The 19,326-nt window shown below is 41.4% G+C and overlaps 1 protein-coding gene across 2 annotated transcripts in view; it reads left to right on the top strand.

The window, feature by feature from the left end:
- Positions 1-1,898: 1,898 nt before the first annotated feature.
- The window catches only part of FAH (fumarylacetoacetate hydrolase), a 54,372-nt gene continuing 36,944 nt past the window's right edge, over positions 1,899-19,326 (top strand). Inside the window, exons 1-5 of one of the 2 annotated variants that reach the window (XM_027851467.1) lie at positions 2,101-2,120; positions 11,098-11,150; positions 15,669-15,779; positions 18,303-18,424; positions 18,943-18,992. In XM_027851467.1, coding sequence (XP_027707268.1) covers positions 18,321-18,424; positions 18,943-18,992 — 154 coding nt within the window. In that variant the 5' untranslated portion in view covers positions 2,101-2,120; positions 11,098-11,150; positions 15,669-15,779; positions 18,303-18,320. Of the gene's footprint in view, positions 2,121-11,097; positions 11,151-15,668; positions 15,780-18,302; positions 18,425-18,942; positions 18,993-19,326 lie in introns of both variants that reach the window. The other variant, XM_027851465.1, reaches the window with a different exon arrangement.

The raw sequence follows: 19,326 nt of genomic DNA, 5'->3' as shown, positions 1-19,326 counted from the left end.
TTTGACCCAGCCATACTCCTTCTAGGTCTATATATCAAAGAAAGCAAAAAAAGAACACAAAAATGTTTATAACAACTCTTTTTTTGTAGTATCAATGAAATGAAAACTAATGGGTGCCCATCATTTAGGGGAATGGCCGAACAAATTATGTTACGTGCATGTAATGGAATATTATTGAACTCTCAGAAATGAAGTAAGGGATGGTTTTACAGAAACCTGGCAAGACTTGTATGAATTGATGCAGAATAAAGTGAGCAGAACCAGTAGAACAATTTATACTACAACAACATTGTAGAGACAAAAAATTTTGATGGACTTAAGAACTGGATCAATGATCAAACTACAATTCTAGAAGACTCATGATGAAGCATGCAACTCACCTTGGGAGAGAGAAGTAATGGACTCAAGATAAAAAAATGTGACAACTTTTTGCCTGTAGCTGATCTGAAAATTGACTATGCATATTACAATGCTTTTCTTCTTTTTTGTCCAACTGGAGGGTAGTAGGTGGGAGAGAAAATAAATACTTCCCAATTGAAAAAAAAAATTAAAGGTTTTTTTTTTTTAAATGGAACAGTTCCTCCTCTGAAGGTATTTCCCTTCTACTGGGGACAAGTAAATACGTAGAAATCATATACATACATACATATATACATACATACACACATATTAATATATAAATACAGAGTAAATCTATAAATAAATACAAAACAAATACAAGCTAATTTAGAAAGAGAAGACACTCAAGTTTTGAGTATTGCTTCCCTCAAAAGACGGTTGAGTTGGGTCTTGACAGAACAGAGGGATTTTATTAGGTTAGAAGTTAGGGGAAGGTGAGTGCACAGGTTTAACCAACTTTTAAGAGCCCACGGTCAGGAACAATATGTTTATCATAAATAAGCTACACATAAAGGTCACACAATTTAACAATGCTAGCAAGGTTTGGATTGTTCTCTGACTTTTTTGGGGTCACCTCCTGTCTCTAAATTATAAACTCAAAAGCAGCCAGGTACTATCAAGAGGGTTAGATCTGAATCAAAGGACCTCGGTTGGAGGTCTACTTCTGTTTACTAATTCTGTAGTCTTGGGCAAGACATTTCATCTCTTACTCTTGAAGAACTTTTCTGCCTTTGAATCTATAATCCTATAAATCCAGGGAGCATGTTTATTACTTTTCGTGTAACAGCTCCAAACAAAGCACCCCAAAGCACCCCAAACCACTTCCTGTTTATTAGGATCATAATATTTTTGAACTGGAAGGGGCTTTGGAGACTATGTCTAACCCTTTCTCATTTTACAAGTGTGGAAACTGAGACTGAGAAAGGAAAAGTGACTTGCCTGGGGAAGCCCAGCTCGTAAACGGTCCAGGCAGGATTATTATACTCTAAATATTCTACCTTCAAATCTAGCGCTGCCTGTCAATCCAACCCCCGGTTTGCACAAAAGTTTGTGGGCGCCTCCAGCTGTGCATCCTCTAACTTGTGACATTTCGCCCACAGAGCGAGCCTTCAAAGTGTAGGTGCGCAGAGGTCTCACAAAAGGAAGGCGGGGTGACCACAGGGGTGCAAAGTGGAGCAGATCCGGGTGCAGGCGACTGGCGGGGTTTTTTGTGATGGCTGCAGGAGACTCCGCAAACATCGTGTTACAGCCAAGAAAGTAACGGCTTTCCTTTTCAGCTGAGTCACAGCAGGACCTGGATTACAATTGCATTAATGCAAGCCCTGGAGGGGTTGCAGGGTTGGAGGCCGGCCGGGCCGGATGTAGGGGTGGGTTGAAGGAGGAGCGGGAGGGAAAGGGACGGGGGCTGCGCGAGAGCAGGAGGGGCCAAGCTGCGCAGATGGGGAGCCTATTGGCTGCCAACTAGGGGGCGGGCGGGAAGGGAGGAGTCGGCCCGCAGCTAGCTTTAGGGTCTCAGGTTCAGAGACCTAGAGGAGCCTCTGAGAGCACGGAGCACGGAGCACAGATCGCGCAACGCACGGCGCGGGCGAGGAGGTAGCTGCTACTGAGCCCTGAACGGAGACGACCCCGTCCAACCAAGCATGTCCTTTATCCCCGTGGCCGAGAACTCGGACTTCCCCATTCAGAACCTGCCCTACGGAGTCTTCTCCACCCCAGAGAACGTGAGTCTCGTGGGACTGAGAGCTGGAGGAGGAGCTTGGAGACCGGGCCCTCCAAACTCCTCCTTTTACAGGTGGGGAAACTGAGGCGCAGACCTCTCTGCTTTGTCGGGTGGAGGGGCGGGGTCGGGATCTGAAAGGGTCGCTTGGGCTGGAGCCAGGGAGTATCAGGCCCCTTTTACCCGATCCCCGCCCCAGTTCTGCTCCCCGAAGCTTCCCGGCTTCAGGCTTTCCGGAGCTGAGCCCTGTCCTGCTGATCCCCGCGCTCTGTCCAGCAAAGGCTGCAGAGAAGAGGCCACCGTCAGTTCCTGGCGGTGTTAGTCTCGCAGGCAACAGGCCAAGTCTCTTCAGTTTTCTTTTATGTGAGCCCAGAGTCCCTCTACTTAAGCTCAGCTTCTCGGCTCTCCTGCTTTGAGGTGCGGAAGGGAATAGAGGGAGGACGTTTTGGGACACCTGAACCGGTTTACCTGGTTCTTATGTTCTCATTCTGCTTCTGGAGGCGGACACTGGAGAACGGTGGTGGGTGGCATGACTCACTTGTTGGCAGTGGGGTGGGTAACTCTGGAGCATGCAGCTATGGTTCGAGGTATAGAAGGTGAAAATATTCCTAGGTGTAAGGCCAGAGTCAGAGCAATCAGGGATTTTGAACTGGTCCCTTTTTAAAAAGGTGACATTTTTTAAAAAACGGACTCATTTTTTTTTTTCCTTTGGAACTGTTGCTTTAAAAAGCCTAGCGTTTGCCTTTGTTTTCCTCCACCTCTCCTCTTTATTTGCAAGGTAAATTTGTTGTTTTCAGTCGTTTCTTATCCGACTCTCTGTGACCTCATTTGGGGTTTTCTTGGCAAAGATACGGGAGTGGTTTGCCATTTTCTTCTCCAGCTCATTTTGCAGATGAGGAAATTGAGGCAAACAAGGTGAAGTGACTTGCCCAGGGTCACCCAGATAATAAGTGTCTGAGGCTAGATTTGAACTCAGGAAAATAAGTATTTCTGACTTTAGGGCCAGGCCTCAGCTAGGTGTCACAGTGAATAGAATGGCCAAGCCCTGGAGTCAGGAGGACCTGAGTTCAAATCTGGCTTCAGACACTAGTTGGGTGACTCTGAGTAAGTCACTTCACCCTGTTTGCCTCAGTTTCATCATCTGTAAAATGAGAGACATGCAAATCACTCTGGTATCTTCACCAAGAAAACCTCAAATGGGGTCATGGAAGAAATCAACAACTATGTTCAAGGCAAACTTAGCTAATCATAGTAATCACACACACACACACACACCCTTAAATTAGCACACATTATCTCGTTTGATTTTTTCAGCCACTCTGAGAGATAGGTACTACAGGCCATTATCACCCTCATTTTACAGACTAGGAAACAAGGGCAGAGAGGTTAAGTGATTTACCCATGGTTACAGAGCTATTGAGTGTAGGAGACAGGATTCAAACAGTCTCTTCAGAATCCTAAGTTAAGTATTGGTACCTCTCTACAACATTTTCTAAGTGAACCCAGACTAGGAGTAGGTGAGTTAGGCAGCCACCTATGTCACAACTTGTAGGGGAGTAGGCATTCTTTTTAACATTATTTTTTATAAATGCACATAATTTTCTTGTAGAAAGTTTCACTCTCTGGATCACATTAGCATTTTTTTGTGATAAGCCAGGCCATGTGTGTTATTACATGCAATGAAGGGTCAAAGTTCCTTATGGACAGGCAGCAGCAACATTTTGAAACCTTGACTAGGGCTCACAAATACCTTGAATGGGCTCTGAACTGGGTTAGGCTTTTAAATCTATAAAATATTAGAACTGGAAGACCACTTCACAGGCCCATCACATCCCATAGATGAGAAATCTGGTGATTTTATATAAAGATGAAGTTTCTTGCCCCATATCACATAGCTATTTAGTAGTAAAACTAGGACCAGACACGTTTTTTCCCCTAGTCCTTTTCATCGCTTCAATGCCAGATCACAAGAATAAGGGTAGCTTCCTGCCAGTTAGGTAATTTCACTTTGGCTCCTTGCTTTATTGTTTTTTGTTTAATACTATTTTTTTTTTAGATTTTATAGATATTTTGTTTTTGCGGTTTTTGCAGTCTTGTTTTGATATGCTCTTCCTTCCCAAACACCACATTGAATCCTTCCTTATAACAAAGAAAAACATTTAAGCCAAATAGACTGGTAAAGCAAACACACCGGATGTTTCATGTTGAATATGCAACATTCTGCACTCATAGTACACGTCTGTATCCAGAAGAAGAATTTAATTTACTTTCTACCTAGTCAGACTGAAATAGACAGATGCTAATGGCTAGCATCTTAAGGTTTGCAAAGCACTTTACAAATATTATCTCATTTGATCCTCAACCCTGTTGAGTAGGTGCCATTACTATGGGAAAACTGAAGCAGACAGAGGTTATGTGTCTTGCCCAGGGTTGCATAGCTAGCAAGTCTCTGAGAATGGATTTTAACTCAGATCTCCTTTATTCTATAACTGGCACTTCATCCATGGTGCCATCTAGCTTTGAGAAATGCTTGATGAATGATTGAAAGAATGAATGAAGATGAAGACCATTGTTATTATGCTAGTTTCTGTGATAATAATTACCTTGATTTTGAAAGCTCTAAGGATCATTGACTGAAAGCACTCAGGGACCCTAGAGGTTATCTAGTCCAATAGTTGAAGAAAATGTGGTTCAGAGAGGCTATGACTTTGCCAATATCACTTGATAAATGGAAGAACTAGGATGAAAAACCCAGGCTTTCATCCTGAGAATCCATTGCTTTTTTTTCCTGTTATACCATGTTAGATTACTTTTAATTTCCCAAAACTTTCAATGACTCTGTTTACATGGAAAAAACCTTTGAAACCATGCCTTCTGTCTTTGGTCTCAGCATCCAACTATGTCAGCAGCATGTGAGTAGGAGCTGAGGAAGCAGATAACAGCATCAATCCAGAGATGGAATTTGATAATGGATGATGCACGAGGGAGCTGGGGATTTGAGAATAGACCTGAGAGTGTGGAGTTGAATTGTTTAACTATAAGACATAGAGAGAGATGGAATGGTAGGAGGTTGTGGTCAGATAGAGGAATGTCAGAACATTGAATCAAAGAAGTGGAAGGAACACTTAGGAGGAAGGGTGATTCATAGTGTTACTGTACCTGTGTATAGTTGAGGCAGAGTAAAGGAGTGAGTCATAGGAGGAAAAGAGTTTGAGGAACTGGGAGTTTAGGGAATCTAAGGGAGCATGAATATGAATGATGAAGTTTTTAATATAATGGTAGGAGATAGGGAAGAGAAAAAGATGGCAAATTAGGTGTCGTACTCTGAGAAAGGAAAAACGAGCTTGCAGCCTGTATCAAATAGCCACCATGATCCTTAAAGGGTGAACTTTTTTTAGTAGCACCAACCATAGAAGAGGAGAGATTGCTGATTGATGGAGGCAAAGGGAAGAGTAGCGGGGAGTATTTTCACTTCCTCTCTACGAACAGTGTGTTGGGAGTGTGAGAAAAGGTACAACCAATGTGGGAGAGGTTCAGAATGAAGGAAAGATTGTTCATTATGGACATGGAATTCCAGAGGACACAATAGAAGAGGTGGGTATAGTTTAAAGTGGGACATGAGTGGGGTTGAAGAGGAGGATGATAATAAGATTGGGGTGTGGTGATTGGGGGTCTTTTAGTCCTAGGCAGCTGGTGATTAATACAGGGCTATAAAGAGTGAGGGCAGGGCAACCAGGTGGTGCAGTGGATAGAGCACCGGCCTGTGAGGGACTGTCTGATGTTGGCTGCTGCCAGGTGAGAGTTGTGGCAAGATTGGGGTAGGATCTGGGCATTAGGAAGTAACCGGAGCTCACGCTCCCGAGGCAGGGGCTGTGGTAGGTGGAGTTGTGGTGAACTGGGATGGGCTGGATACAGAGAAGCTCCGAGGCAGTGGGCAGTGCTATGTGAGATAAGCTGGGGAAGGATCAGGATAGAAGGAAGTAGCCGGAGCACGTGCTCCTGAGGCAGGGGGCTGTGCCACGTGGGAGTGGGACGGCAGAGGACGAGTTCCCTTTGCTTAGTCCCCCCCTAAATGCAACGTCAACCCCAGACGCCTCCTTCCTGTGTCCTTCCTGATTTCCTGGGTCACGTACCTTCCCTTTGTGTAGCACTGGCCCCAGACGCCTCCTCCCGGTATCTGGGCCTGACTACCTAGGTCACGTACTCTTTGTCTATGCACTAATCCCAGACGTCTCCTTCCTGTATCCGGTCCTAGCCTCCTGTATCCGGTCCTAGCCTCCTGCGTCACTTCCTCTCCCTTGGTGCGCTAAACCCAGACATCCCCTTCTGGTATCTGACCCTACAATCAATGACTAGTAGGCGGGCTGAGGAGGAGAGGCTAAGTAGGTACTTAAGGAACAGTTGTGGTCAGAGCTTGCTCTCTCTTTGCTCCTGCTCTCTTGCTATGGCCTTCCTGCTTGGCCTTGCTGTGATGGCCTCTGAATAAAGCTCGGGTGTTGGCACCTCCTGGTTGGCTCGTCTCTGTGTGTTTATCCGGGTAGGCTCCGAAGACTGGTAAGTATGACTCTGGCAGCCTGCTCCTTATGGGAGGAGAGTGCATGGCGCGGCCGGCACACCGGCCCTAAAGTCAGGTGGACCTGAGTTCATATCCAGCCTCAGACCAAACACTTGACACTTACTAGCTGTGTGGCCCTGGGCAAGTCACTTAACCCCAGCTGCCTAAAAAAAAAAAAAAAAAAGAGTGAGGCCAGCTAGGTGGCACAGTGGCTGGAGTGCTGGGCCCAAAGTTGGAAGACTCCTCTTTCTGCGTTCAAAACTGGCCTCAGATACTTACTAGCTGTATGACCCTGGACAAGTCACTTAACCCTGTTTGTCTCAGTTTCCTCATCTGTAAAATGAGCTGGAAAAGGACATGGCAACCCACTCTAGTATCTTTGCCAAGAAAACCCCCAAATGGGGTTATGAAGAGTCATACGTGACAAGCAACTGAACAACAGCAGGAAGAGTTAAAGGTGGTAGGAGTTTGTTAGCAGAGTATAGCAGACGAATTGTAATGCTCTCGGTTTCCATGGGGTGGTCTTTCAGGGGAAAGGTCAAGGCTGCTAGACCTTATCTATCTTCCTGTTTCTTCTGGTTGGGTAGGGACAGGGAGATGAACTTCGTTTTCATCTTTGCCTTTTCCATATATCAAGTTCTATGCAAACGTTTTCTGATATCCCCCTCCCCAGTTGTCAATGTTCTGTCCCTCCACAAATTATTTAGTACTTTTGTATCTGAACACTTTATACCCCACCCGCAGCGCCATAAGATACATGCCCCTTCAGGCTAAGGACTATTTTGTGTTTATCTTTGTATCCCAAACTCTTAGCACAGTTCCCAACCTGTAGTAGGCACTTAGTAAATATTTATTTATTTAAATTGAAGTATCGACATCTAGTTCTTGTCCCACTGTACCACACTACCTCCCTTTAGCACTCATCCCTGCACCCTGAATGAACCATGGTGAAATCAGGAGCATGTACGTTGTCTCCTCTCTTAACTTCTTCTGTGTCCCTGGCCTGGCCCAGCTGACAACCAGATGACAAGTGCCCCTCTTTCTCCTTCTTCTTCATCTGCCACAGCCACAGACTAGTGGTATCTAGCAGTATAAAGAAGAAAGAAAAGCTTTTGTTTCCCTGGGGGTAGAGTCCGGTTCTGGTGTGTTATGAGCCAGCCATTTGTATATAAAGAATATTTATTAGTTGGGAATTCACAATTAAAAAAAAACAAACCCAAACCTTATATTATTATTCTCCCAACTTTACAGATGGAAAAACTGAGGTATAGCTTTCTAATAAAACAGATGTATAGATCTGGGGTCCCATGCCAATACACCAATGCAAATTCTCTCTCTCTCTCTCTCCCCATATATATAACATATATTATTATACTATATATTATATATTATCAATGCTATATTATATATTATATTATCGATTGTATATTATATAACAGATTATATATAAAGAATGTATATATTAGATATAAAGAACATGTATTATATAGAGTATAATGTAATATAATACATATCATATATGTTGAGAGAGAGAACACATGCATTGGTGTATCGCTATGGGACCCACCACACCTATATACATACATATATATATGTGTGTGTGTATATATGTATGGGTGTGTGTATATATATATACACACATCCACAGATGTATGTGTGTATGTGTATATATATATATATATGTGTGTGTGTGTATGTATGTATTTTCTCTTTATATCATACTCGTTTCTGTGGGGAAAAAGCAATCCTCTTCTCACATCCTACTCCAGCCCTCCCTTGTGATTGTTGTTGTTCCGTCGTTCAGTTGTGTCCAGTTCCTTCTGACCCCGTGAACCACAGCATGGCAGGCCGTTTAGGAGCAACAATTTAGCAAAGCTATCCAGTGTAGAGACTGTATCTGAGAGTGTGTACAACATTCTATCTCTGCTGTGAGGAGGCAGGTATGTCTCCTCTGTTTTAAGAAACCTTGGTTTTTAAATTCATCTAAATTTAACCTCATTTTAGTGATCTCTTTTCCCCTGTTTGTTATCCTTCGTTACTCTTCTCTGGCTTGTGCTTCCTCTGCATCTGTTTGTTATCCCAGTGTTCTTGGCATTTGACCCATGGAACCACAGCTTCAGGGAACCAAAACAAACCTTAGAGATCATCTAATCAAACTCCCTTCTTTTTTGATAAAGAGATTATAGGTCAGAGAGGTCTAGGGACAAGCTCACACGGTAGGTTATTTGCAGAGCTGGGGCCGGAGCAAATTCCAGGCCAATGTTCTTTCTGATGCACTAAAATTTGGTTTGTATCCGCAGCTAGTCTTAAGGGTAGCTAGTCTTGCCTGATACATGGGAGGGTGTCACTGACCATTTGGAAAAGTAACCTTATGCTTCACCCCAAATCTCCAAGAGATTGAGTGGCCAGTCTTTTCTTTAGTTCTATGCCCAGCATCAGGGCTAATTGAATGAGCACCCGAGTTGTCCTGAGCAGGACCTCAGTAAATAGAGACTTGTTAAAGTGGCTGGACTGTTCTATTATAGTAGTTAAAATATATTAGAAAAGGGAAAAGCTGCCCTGAAAGGGGTTAGGCTAACAGTTACATTTTGTGTTCATTCTTGGTTAAATTTCTGATCTTAATGTTGAACACATATGTCCATCATATGCAATATTATGAAGTTTCTATTTTCAGTGATTTGCCATTAGGACTTTTCAAAGACATGAACTTTCTTGTTACTGTGATTTCCCAACATCTTAACTATACCAGAGGTTCTTGGGATGTTGTAATGTGATAAGAAGTTAAACCTAAATCTGACAACGCAATTCAAATAGACTACCCAGTTAAAATTTAACTTAAGTTAGCCAGACACAAGCTTTCCAAGATGACCCTTCCAATAATGAACCCCGATGATGTCTTTCTAATTTTTATCTAAGTAAGTGGCATAGTGCAGTGACCACTGACTCTCAAGTCAAAGAATCTGACTTCCAGTCTTGTCACTGATACTACCTGTATGACTTTGGGTAACTCCTTTAACATCTCTGCATCTGTTTCCTCATATGTAAAAGTGGGTTGGGGGGAGCGCTAGATGACCTCAGGTCCTTTTCAGCTCTAGATCTGTAATCCTATGGTCCTAATTGGACCTCATGTGAACTCTAAGCAATAAGTGGGAATCAACTGCAGGAAAACCCGTTGGAGAAGGTAAAGTAGGAGTCAAGTTAGACTCTATGAGAAATGAAGTTCTGTTGCATAAATGCCTTCATTTGTCCAGAACAACCCTGCAACAGCTCTTAGGATGAAGTTTGATATCATCACACTCCTCTGATGTTTAGGTGTAGAAATGTGCTGAAACAGCAACTGAGGGGAAGCCCTGTGAGAGAGGAAGTCTATTTCACCTCCTTTTCAGAAAAGATTAAAAAAAAAAACAACCCAACCTCTATAACAGTTAATTCAGAATTTTGAAATTGACTTCCTAAGGGTCCTTGGGATTATTAGTTACTTCTTAGTGTGATAAACAGTTGTAATATGATTCCTTCTCTATCTGATTCCATGATCTCCCTTTCCTTACCTACCTCCAAACAAAAACTAGTTTGCCTGGCAATGACAGGAGAAAATGTGATATTTTTGACAATCAGCGTGAGGTAACTATTAGAGGAGAAGAGTGACCTTTAAGACATGATTGGAAAATAGTTTTATGGAACATAGTTAAGCATTATTTAAAGAACATTCATTTGTCATGTAGCTAAGTATTATAAAAACATCCAATGTGGAGCAAGAAAAAAAATTTTTTTAAGTGACTAGCCTTGAAGATTTCCTCCTCCCCACCATACTGGAGGATTAGCCTGCCAATAGGAAAGAGGGAAGTAGACTGAACCTCTGATTTCATCGGTACAGAAAACTCCTAGGTGAGTGTGCAGGTTAGCACCCTCTGTGTAACTTATAGTCTTAGAGCATTCCCCAGGGCACTGAAATATTATGTGTTTGTCCCTGATCACCTGATCACACAGCCACTATGCGTCACATTTGAACTAGGACTTGACCCCAGGTCTTCCTGGCTCAGAAGATAGCTCTCTGTCTACTACTTTATCTAAAGTAACCTAACCTGTCAACTTAGTTATTTACTTACAGCATGTATGTAATTGAGCACTCTCTCTCTGTGTCTGTCTGTCTGTCTGTCTGTCTCTCTATCTATCTCCTTAACATTGTAAAGTTTTGAGGGGAAAAGTTAAAATATTAATATTAACTTCATATTGACTGTTCTATTCAGTTTTTGGTATCACTGATGAATATATTATCTTTCTGGAAAGAGTTGTTGTTTTTTGTTTTTTTTTTATTGGATGAGTAAAGCCAGAATTTCCAGACTTAAAGCAATGTTGCCCAGCCTCCAGGAAATTCCATTTTACCCTGTAGCCCACACTTAACGGAACTTCTTTCCCCCTGAAACAGGTTGATGTCTTGAAGTGATTGTGTGATCCTACTTGCCTACAGTCACACAGCTAGTAAGTACCATGTCTGAGGCTACATCTGAACTCAGGTCCTCCTGAATCCAGGGCGGGTGCTCTATCCACTGCGCCACCTAGCTGCCCGTGTGCATTCTTTTATTTATCAGTTCTTTCTCTAGATGTGGATAACATATTCATAGGTCCTTTGTAGTTGATTTGACTTAGTTGTTCACAGTTATTCTTCATATAATATTGTTGCTGCTGTTTACAGATTTCTTTTGGTTTTGCCCATTTCACCTTCATTATTTCATGCAAGTCTTTCTATGTTTTTCTAAAATCAATCAGCTCATCATTTTTGGGGGAGCGGGAAGAAGTAGTTTTTTAAAAATTAATTAATTATTTTTAGTTTTCAACATTCACTTCTATATTATTTTGAGTTCCAAATTTTTCCGCCTTCCTCTCCTCCTCCCTTCCCAAGACGATGTGCAATCTGTATGTTGTACATGTCGTACATGTCATACATGTACAATCATATTAAACATATTCCCACATTATTCATGCTGTGAAAGAACAATCAGAACAAAAGAGAAAAACCCTGAAAAATGAAAAAAAAGAGAAAATAGTATGCTTCAATCTGCATTCAGATGCCATAGTTCTTTCTCTGGGTGTAGATAATACCTTCCATCATGAATCCCCTGGAATTGTCTTAGATCATTGTATTGCTGAGAAGCAGCTCGTCATTTCTTACAGTATAGTAGTATTCCATCACAGTTATATACCACAGCTTGTTTAGCCACTCTCCCATTGATGAGCACCCCTCAATGTCCAGTTCTTTGCCACCACAAAGAGAGCTGCTATAAACATTTTAGAACAGGTATAATTATTATTACTTGAAGCTTTAGTGTGTCTCACAGTGGTTGTAAGATTCATCTGGTAGGAAATCGAAATCAACTGTCCTGAGGGTCCTAGAACCAGAGGGTAAAATAGTCATCGAGAGAATCCACCAATCACCTCCTGAAAGAGATCCCAAATTGAAAATACCAAGGAATATTATAGCAAATTCCAAAATTACCAGGTCAAAGAGAAAATACTATAAGCAGCCAGAAAGAAATAATTTAAATATCATGGAACCACAGTCAGGATTGCGCAGGACCTTGCAGCTTCTACATTAAAAGATCAGAGGGCATTGAATATGACATTCCATAAAGCAAAGGAGCTTGGATTACAACCAAGGATTAACTACCCAGTGAAATTGAACATAATCTTTTAGGGAGGAGATGGACATTCAACAAAATAGGAGACTTCCAAACCTTCCTGATGAAAAGACCAGAGCTCAACAGAAAATTTGATCTTCAAATACAAGACTCAAGAGAAGTATAAAAAGCAAAAACCTGGAAACCAAATGAGTGTCCATTGATTGGAGAATGGTTGAAGAAACTAGTGTTTGAATGTTATGGAATATTGCTGCTCCATAAGAAATGAAGAATAGAAGGAATTAAGAGAAGTATGACAAGATTTCCATGAAGTGATGGAGTGAGGAAAGCAGAGCCAAGAGAACAATAGAAACAATGACTGCACTAATGTGAACTACAACACTAAAAATCTGTTTAATAAATTGTATGAACATTCTTGGTCCTGGAAATTGAATGCAACACTCCACTCCTCTCTCCTCCCAGGAGGCAAGTCGGGGACTACAGATGTAGAATGTTGCAGATATCACTTTGTTGACTTTATTTAAATGATTTTCCTTGTTACAAGGAAGAGTTCAATGGTGGGGGGAGGGGAGGAATTTAAAGGGAAGTAAGTGCTCAAAAAGAAAAAGTAAGTGCTTACACACATATTATAAATGAGGCAACATGGTACAGCAGAAAGTTTACTAGACATGGAGTCAGGAGATGGAAGATTAGGTCTTGGTCCATAACTTCACTGGCTGTATATTGTTTCATCCTGGACACGTCACATGTTTTAAGCTTTGCTTCCTCATCTATATGTTAGACATAATGATGTCCTAACATAATATTGTAACGCTAACTGCCTCACTGGTTGTGTGGAAAGGACCTTATAAATCTTAATGTAACATAACAACAGTGATTATAATTAATAATTAATTTGGCTCATATTTCCCAAATACTCCACAAAGTATAAGACAATGAGTAAATACTAGATACTTGTTAAATTTAAGTACTTCAAAGTAGATAAGGAATTTATCTTAAATTCCAAAGAAAGAGTCCTCTAAGCTGAAAAAAAAAAGAAATTGAAATCAATTCAAAAAACGTTCAATAATTGCCTACCATGTGTCTCTAGCTTTCATTTGGGTGGTGATTTTGTGGCTGTTGTTTTTTGTTGTTTTAAATGAACCTGTGATTTCAATCTGCAGGAGACCTTTCCTGGTCTCTTCCTCTACCCCCAACAGTTGCTAGCGCCTTCCCCTTTCAGACTACCTTCATGCACTCTGTAGATGGCTTGTATGTACCTAGCTATTTGCATGTTGTTTTCTCCCTTTAGAATGTATGTGTCTTGAGGGCAGGAACTGGATGGGTTTTCCCCCTTTTCTTTGTATTCACTAAGCTGGGCATATAAGAATTTAATACATGCTTATCGTCTTGACTGACCCCTTTCTCACTGAGGGAACTTTATCAGATCAGCACCTGCTTTGCAACCTATAGTCCCAGAGAGTTGCTTTAGAGAACTATGAGTTAATAATAATACCAACAACTCCAGAAATGTGTTTTGCAGAGTATTTACTACCACATTTTTAACAGCCAAAGACCATTATGGGCTTTTTAAAAATATTTAGATTATATTGTAAACATCTTACATCCATGAAATGTTGCACCCTCTCTGTCACTTGGTTTTGCTTAACCGTTTTTCTTTGCTACAAGGGAGGGAGGGAGTGTGTGTGTGTGTGTGTGTGTATGTGTGTGTGTAGATGACTTTAATGTAAATCCAAAAGGCATCATTGCATTTTATTATTAGATTAATTAATTCATTAGTTAAGTCATATCCAGGAAAAAGTCCTGATGGTCAAACAATTATTAATGGTAATGTGGTTTTGTTGGACCTTAGTTTTTTAATCAGTTTGAACAATAATATCATTCATAAATATGATTTAGGTTGCAGTATATCTGATTCTGAGAAGTAGTAGGGGAAGCTAGGTGGTGCAGTGGATAGAGTGCCAGGCCTGGAGTCAGGAAGGCCTGAGTTCAAATCCAGCCTCAGATACTTACTAGCTGTATGATGATGGGCAAATCACGAAACCCTATTTGCCTCAGTTTCCTCATCTGTAAAATGAGCTGGAGAAGGAAATGACAAACCACTGCAGTATCTCTGCCAAGAAAACCCCAAATGGGGTCACAAAGAGTTGGACACAATTGAAACAACTGAATAACAGCAACAACAGAGTAGTAGAAGGACCATATTGAATCTATCAACTGTCATATTTTCGCAAATAATACTTAACATGGGGAAATAAGATTCCAGATCTGGGAGAAAGAGACCTTAGGATCATCTTCCACATTTTATGACTGAAAACAGTGAGGTTCATAGAAGTTGTGACTTGCCAAGATCAGCCAGGAAGATAGAGATGGAGCTGGAATTAGAACCCAAGCCATCCAGTCCATTGGTCTTTCTACTGTACCATAATGAGGTAACTAGAGGGCCTTGGGCAAATCACTTTAATCTCTTTGGGGTTTCAATTTACTCATCTTTAAAATGAAGAGATTGAGTTTGGATAATCTCTAAGAGCCTTTCCAGCTCTTCGGTTCTATGATTGCATGATTGTCTGGGGTGCCCAGTACGGATAGCTAGCATTTTTATAGTGCTTTAAGGTTTGCAAAGCAATTTGTATATGTCACCTCATTTGATCTTCATTACAACTGTGTAAAGTAGTTGGTATTATCCCCACTTTACGAGTGAGGAAACTGAGGTTGAGAGAGGTTGAATGACCCTCCCAGGGTTGCATGAACAGTAAATGTCTAAGGCAGGATTTAAATCCAGCCTTGTATCTACTGACACCTGTTTGCCTCAACAGCTGAACCCAACACCGTAATGACCTACTGTGTGAAGTGGTGAGCTCCTCATTACTTTGAGCTCTTCAAGGAGAATCTGTATGATTGATCACAGGAATAAGGGATGTTGTAGAAATGATTCCTACCCTGGGTGGGAAGCTAGACCTCCAAGCTTGGACAAGCTCAAAAATTCTGACTCTCTTATCACCTAGTGAACCTGGTTCATTTCCCACTTCACAGGTACAATATCCTTTCCCTGCCCCTTCCTTCTTGCCCTTTAAAAAGATATGGAATTATTTTATCTATGAGATGTGACTTACAGTATAGTATATCTTGTCATTCAGAACATATTTGGGTCTATAGCACAGCTGGAGGCAAATGAGTTTGTGTAGAAAAGAGAAAAAAAATGCATTTCACAGGCCTTTAGAGAGAAGCAATTTTAGGAAAGACAACTTATTCTTGAGATGATGATGATCTTTAGGTTTTTTTTTTCTTCAGATGCTAGATTTGGCTTCTAATATCTCCCCAGGACTTTCCACAAAAAATAAACTGCATTTTCCACTTATAGCCAAGACAAAGAATTGGTGTGGCAATTGGAGACCAGATATTGGATCTCAGTGTGATTAAAAACCTATTCACTGGACCTGTCCTTTCCTGTCACCAGGATGTCTTTGAGCAGGTAGGTCTATCTGCCTTTTGGGTAACATTACTTTCCCTCCCTGTTTTTAGACAGCCATGCCATCAGAAATATTTTCTGTAGGCAGTATTTCTGTGGAAATCTGAGTTTTCAGAGTAGGATTGTGATGTGGTTAATTTGGGACCAATCAAGCTAGAAGAAGTTGATACAAGCAATTACTAGAGAAACCCAAATTTTAAAATTAAGGATCTATATACAGGGGAAACAAGTCCAGGTTAATCAATCATTCAGCAAGTATTTATTAAGTGCCTACTATGTGCCCGGTCTATAGATGTCTGGTAAGCATTGAAAGACGTATTGGATTCTTGTGTTCATAACATACATAAGATAAATATACAAGTGTCTACCAAAATCACAAAATACTACCGTGGTGGGGAACCTGTAGCCACGAGGCCATGTGTGGCCCTCTAGGTCCTCAAGTGCAGCCATTTGACTGAATCCAAACTTCACAGAACAAATCCCCTTAATAAAAGGGCCACATGTGGCCTCGAGGCCATGGGTTACCTACCCCTATTAACTAGCCCACAGACCACCTCATAAATTTAGGACAAATAAAAGAGTCCTACTTCATATAATATGTACTAAAATTAAATACATTATTATTCCAAGAGGGAAGGAAAGCAGCTTCTTGTAGTGAAAAGGGTATTGAAATGAGAATCACAAGACACAAATTCTGGTTTCAACTTTGTCACTACTTGCTGTATGACCTTGAACAAATTGCTTTATTTCTGGGTCTCAATGTCCTCATCTCTAAAATGAGAAAATTGGACCAAATGATCACCAAAGGGTCTTCCAGCCCTAAAAGTCTTAGATATTTGACAAGAACAAGAAAGTTACCTCTAACATTGTCACCATGAAAAGTCACTCTTGAGAATCAAGAAATTCTCCTGTTCATCCTTCTTGAATGAGTTCTAATTATATGGATAATGCCTGTTTCAGTGCTAGAAGCAAACTGGGTCTTTTCTAGAGCCTAAGTCTAGCATCTGGAGTATGTACCCATTTCATTTCCATCACAATGAATTTACTTTGGATTGCCTAGATGAGCTTGGAGTAATTAACTACTACCCATAATTGGTAACCATGAAGATATACTGGGGTGGAGGAAATTGACTCTAAGCCTTCTTGGTATAATGGTTACATGATTTTGAACATCTAGCTATGGATGAATTAAACTTCATCATTGATGACTCTCTACTTTCTCCAAAATGTGCCGTTCTCCCTGACTCTCATCTCTCCCTGCTTCTGTTTATCCTTCTCATGGCCATTGCAGTAGACTCTTCCTGTTACCAGTTTCCTCATATCTACAGTTGCTATCAATTCTAAATCTGCTTAAGGGCTTATATCACGTCCCCATTTTTACTCTTCCATCTTTACAACCTCATCTTTTTTGCTTCACTTGGTCCTTTGGCTCTAACCAAACCAACCTGCCTGCTGTTCATGGGCTCTGATAGATGAACTCTTGCCTTAATCTTGCTTAGAACCAAACCTTCACCATATTTTCCAGCCACCAGCTCCAAACCATTCTGTAGTCTCATCCCTACTCCCAGTACGTTTTCTTCCCCCACTAGAATGTAAATTCTTTGAAGGCAAGGCAGGGACTGTCTTGCTTGCTTATTTTTATTTGTATCCCTGGCACTTAGCATGGACCCTGGCACATAGTAAATCTTGATAAATTCTCTCTCTCTGTCTGTGTCTCTCTCTGTCTCTGTGTCTCTGTCTCTGTCTTTCTCTGTTTCTCTCTCTCTCCTCTGTCTCTTTCTTCCTTTCTCCTCTTTCTCTCTCTCCCTCCCTCTTCCTTACCTCTTCCTCCCTTCCTCCTCTCTCTCATCCTCCTTCTCTCCCTTCTCTCTCTTCTTCTCTCTTCTTCTTCTTCATTTTTCCTTCCTTCCTCCCTCCTCCTCCTTCTTCTCTGTTTCTGTCTCTTACTCTCTTTGTCTCTGTCTCTCTCCCCTCACCTTTCCTTCCTTTCTACTTTCCCCCCACACCCCACGACTTGCAACTCCCACATCTCTGCCTTTGTTCATGCCATTAATCCTCATGTCCAGTCTGCTCTTAACCAATTCATGCACATTATGGCATTTGAGACTGGTGAAACATTCTTCAAGAAACTTTTCTCCACTCCCTACCAGATTCCTCCTCTGCTCGGTATTCCTCTAGCATTTTTATGTTTTTTGTAGTTTATACTATATTATCATGGTTAATGTGTGGTTCGTAGATTGCTTGGCATTTCACCAGTTCCACGTCAGTGTTATTCTCTGGTTCCATTTTTAGTTACGACTATTCTTTCTTCTTTCCTTCTTTCCTTCCTTCCTTCCTTCCTTCCTTCCTTTCTCTTTATTTCTTTCCTTCCTCCTTCTTTCTCCCTCATTGCTAGGAATCAAATAAGGTCTCAGTAGATGTTTCTTAAGTAACTATTGCTTTCTCAAGTATGTTAGAACCCCCATTAATAGTATAAAAGCCCCCTTGATGTTCATATACATTACTTTCTCCTTATTTTGATTTCAGCCAACTCTTAATAGATTCATGGGCTTGGGTTATGCTGCTTGGAAGGAGGCAAGAATGTACCTTCAGAACCTGCTTTCAGCTGCAAAAGCAACTTTGAGAGATGATGCTACTCTACGAAAACGGTGAGGTGTGCTCTGGGGGAAGGTGTTCAGGCAGCGCAGGGGCTGGATGGCATCTTAGTTGGAGACTCTAGAGGAGTCAGCTTCATCTTGTAAAGTTACCCAAGTCTTCTTTTCCTTGCTTGCTGGGACTCCATTGATAGTGAAAGAACTGTGAATGCAGAAGAGTGCTGCTATTGATCCCATGCCTTCTTGAGCTGCTCACATCATTTGATAGGAGTAGTGCATTCATGATTCATCCATGCCTCTAGATAGAGGGCGTGTGATTCTTGACCTGTCAGAGATGAAGAAGCTAAGGAATGAAGGCAAGAGATGACATTTCCCTGGAGAGTAACTGCAGGAGCTAGCTCTCAGACTTAGCTTCATTTAGCTAAAGCTCAGTCTTGTCCCCTGGCACAGTAGCTAGCTGCTTCTGTGGATGTTTTGAGTGGCAACAGGATGGCCTGGGCTGAGCTTGCAGACCCAGTCTGAGGAAGATGCAATTAGACTTGATGCTTGAACCTTTTGATTCTGTATTTCAGTGCATTCACACCCCAGGCCTCTGCCACAATGCACTTGCCGGCCACCATTGGTGAGTATTGACTTTCTTTACCAAGAGATATTGTTTTATGTGTCAATAACAAAGAAGTCACTGGCCAGCCAAAAAGCCATCCTCAACCACCCATGGTTTTCCAGCAATACGAGTTTGGGTAGCTAGAGAGAATGAAAATGAGAGACTGTAGGAATCCTTTTCCTCTCTTCTTGTTATTTAACATTCTCTTTCTTCACTACTTCAGAAGGCCTATGATTATATCATGGTATGTTCCCCTTTCACCAACAGATAGCAACCTCTCCATGCATTTTGAGAATTGCTGTGGCCAAAAAGGCCAGCATCTAGTTATCAACCTTTTTTTTTCTTTTGGCTA

This window comes from Vombatus ursinus, unplaced genomic scaffold (assembly GCF_900497805.2).
Source record: "Vombatus ursinus unplaced genomic scaffold, bare-nosed wombat genome assembly UNPS02009205.1, whole genome shotgun sequence".
NCBI classification, from domain to species: Eukaryota; Metazoa; Chordata; class Mammalia; order Diprotodontia; family Vombatidae; genus Vombatus; species Vombatus ursinus.
The sequence above is the reverse complement of the archived record's forward strand: the minus strand, read 5'-3'. Positions and strand labels throughout refer to the sequence as shown.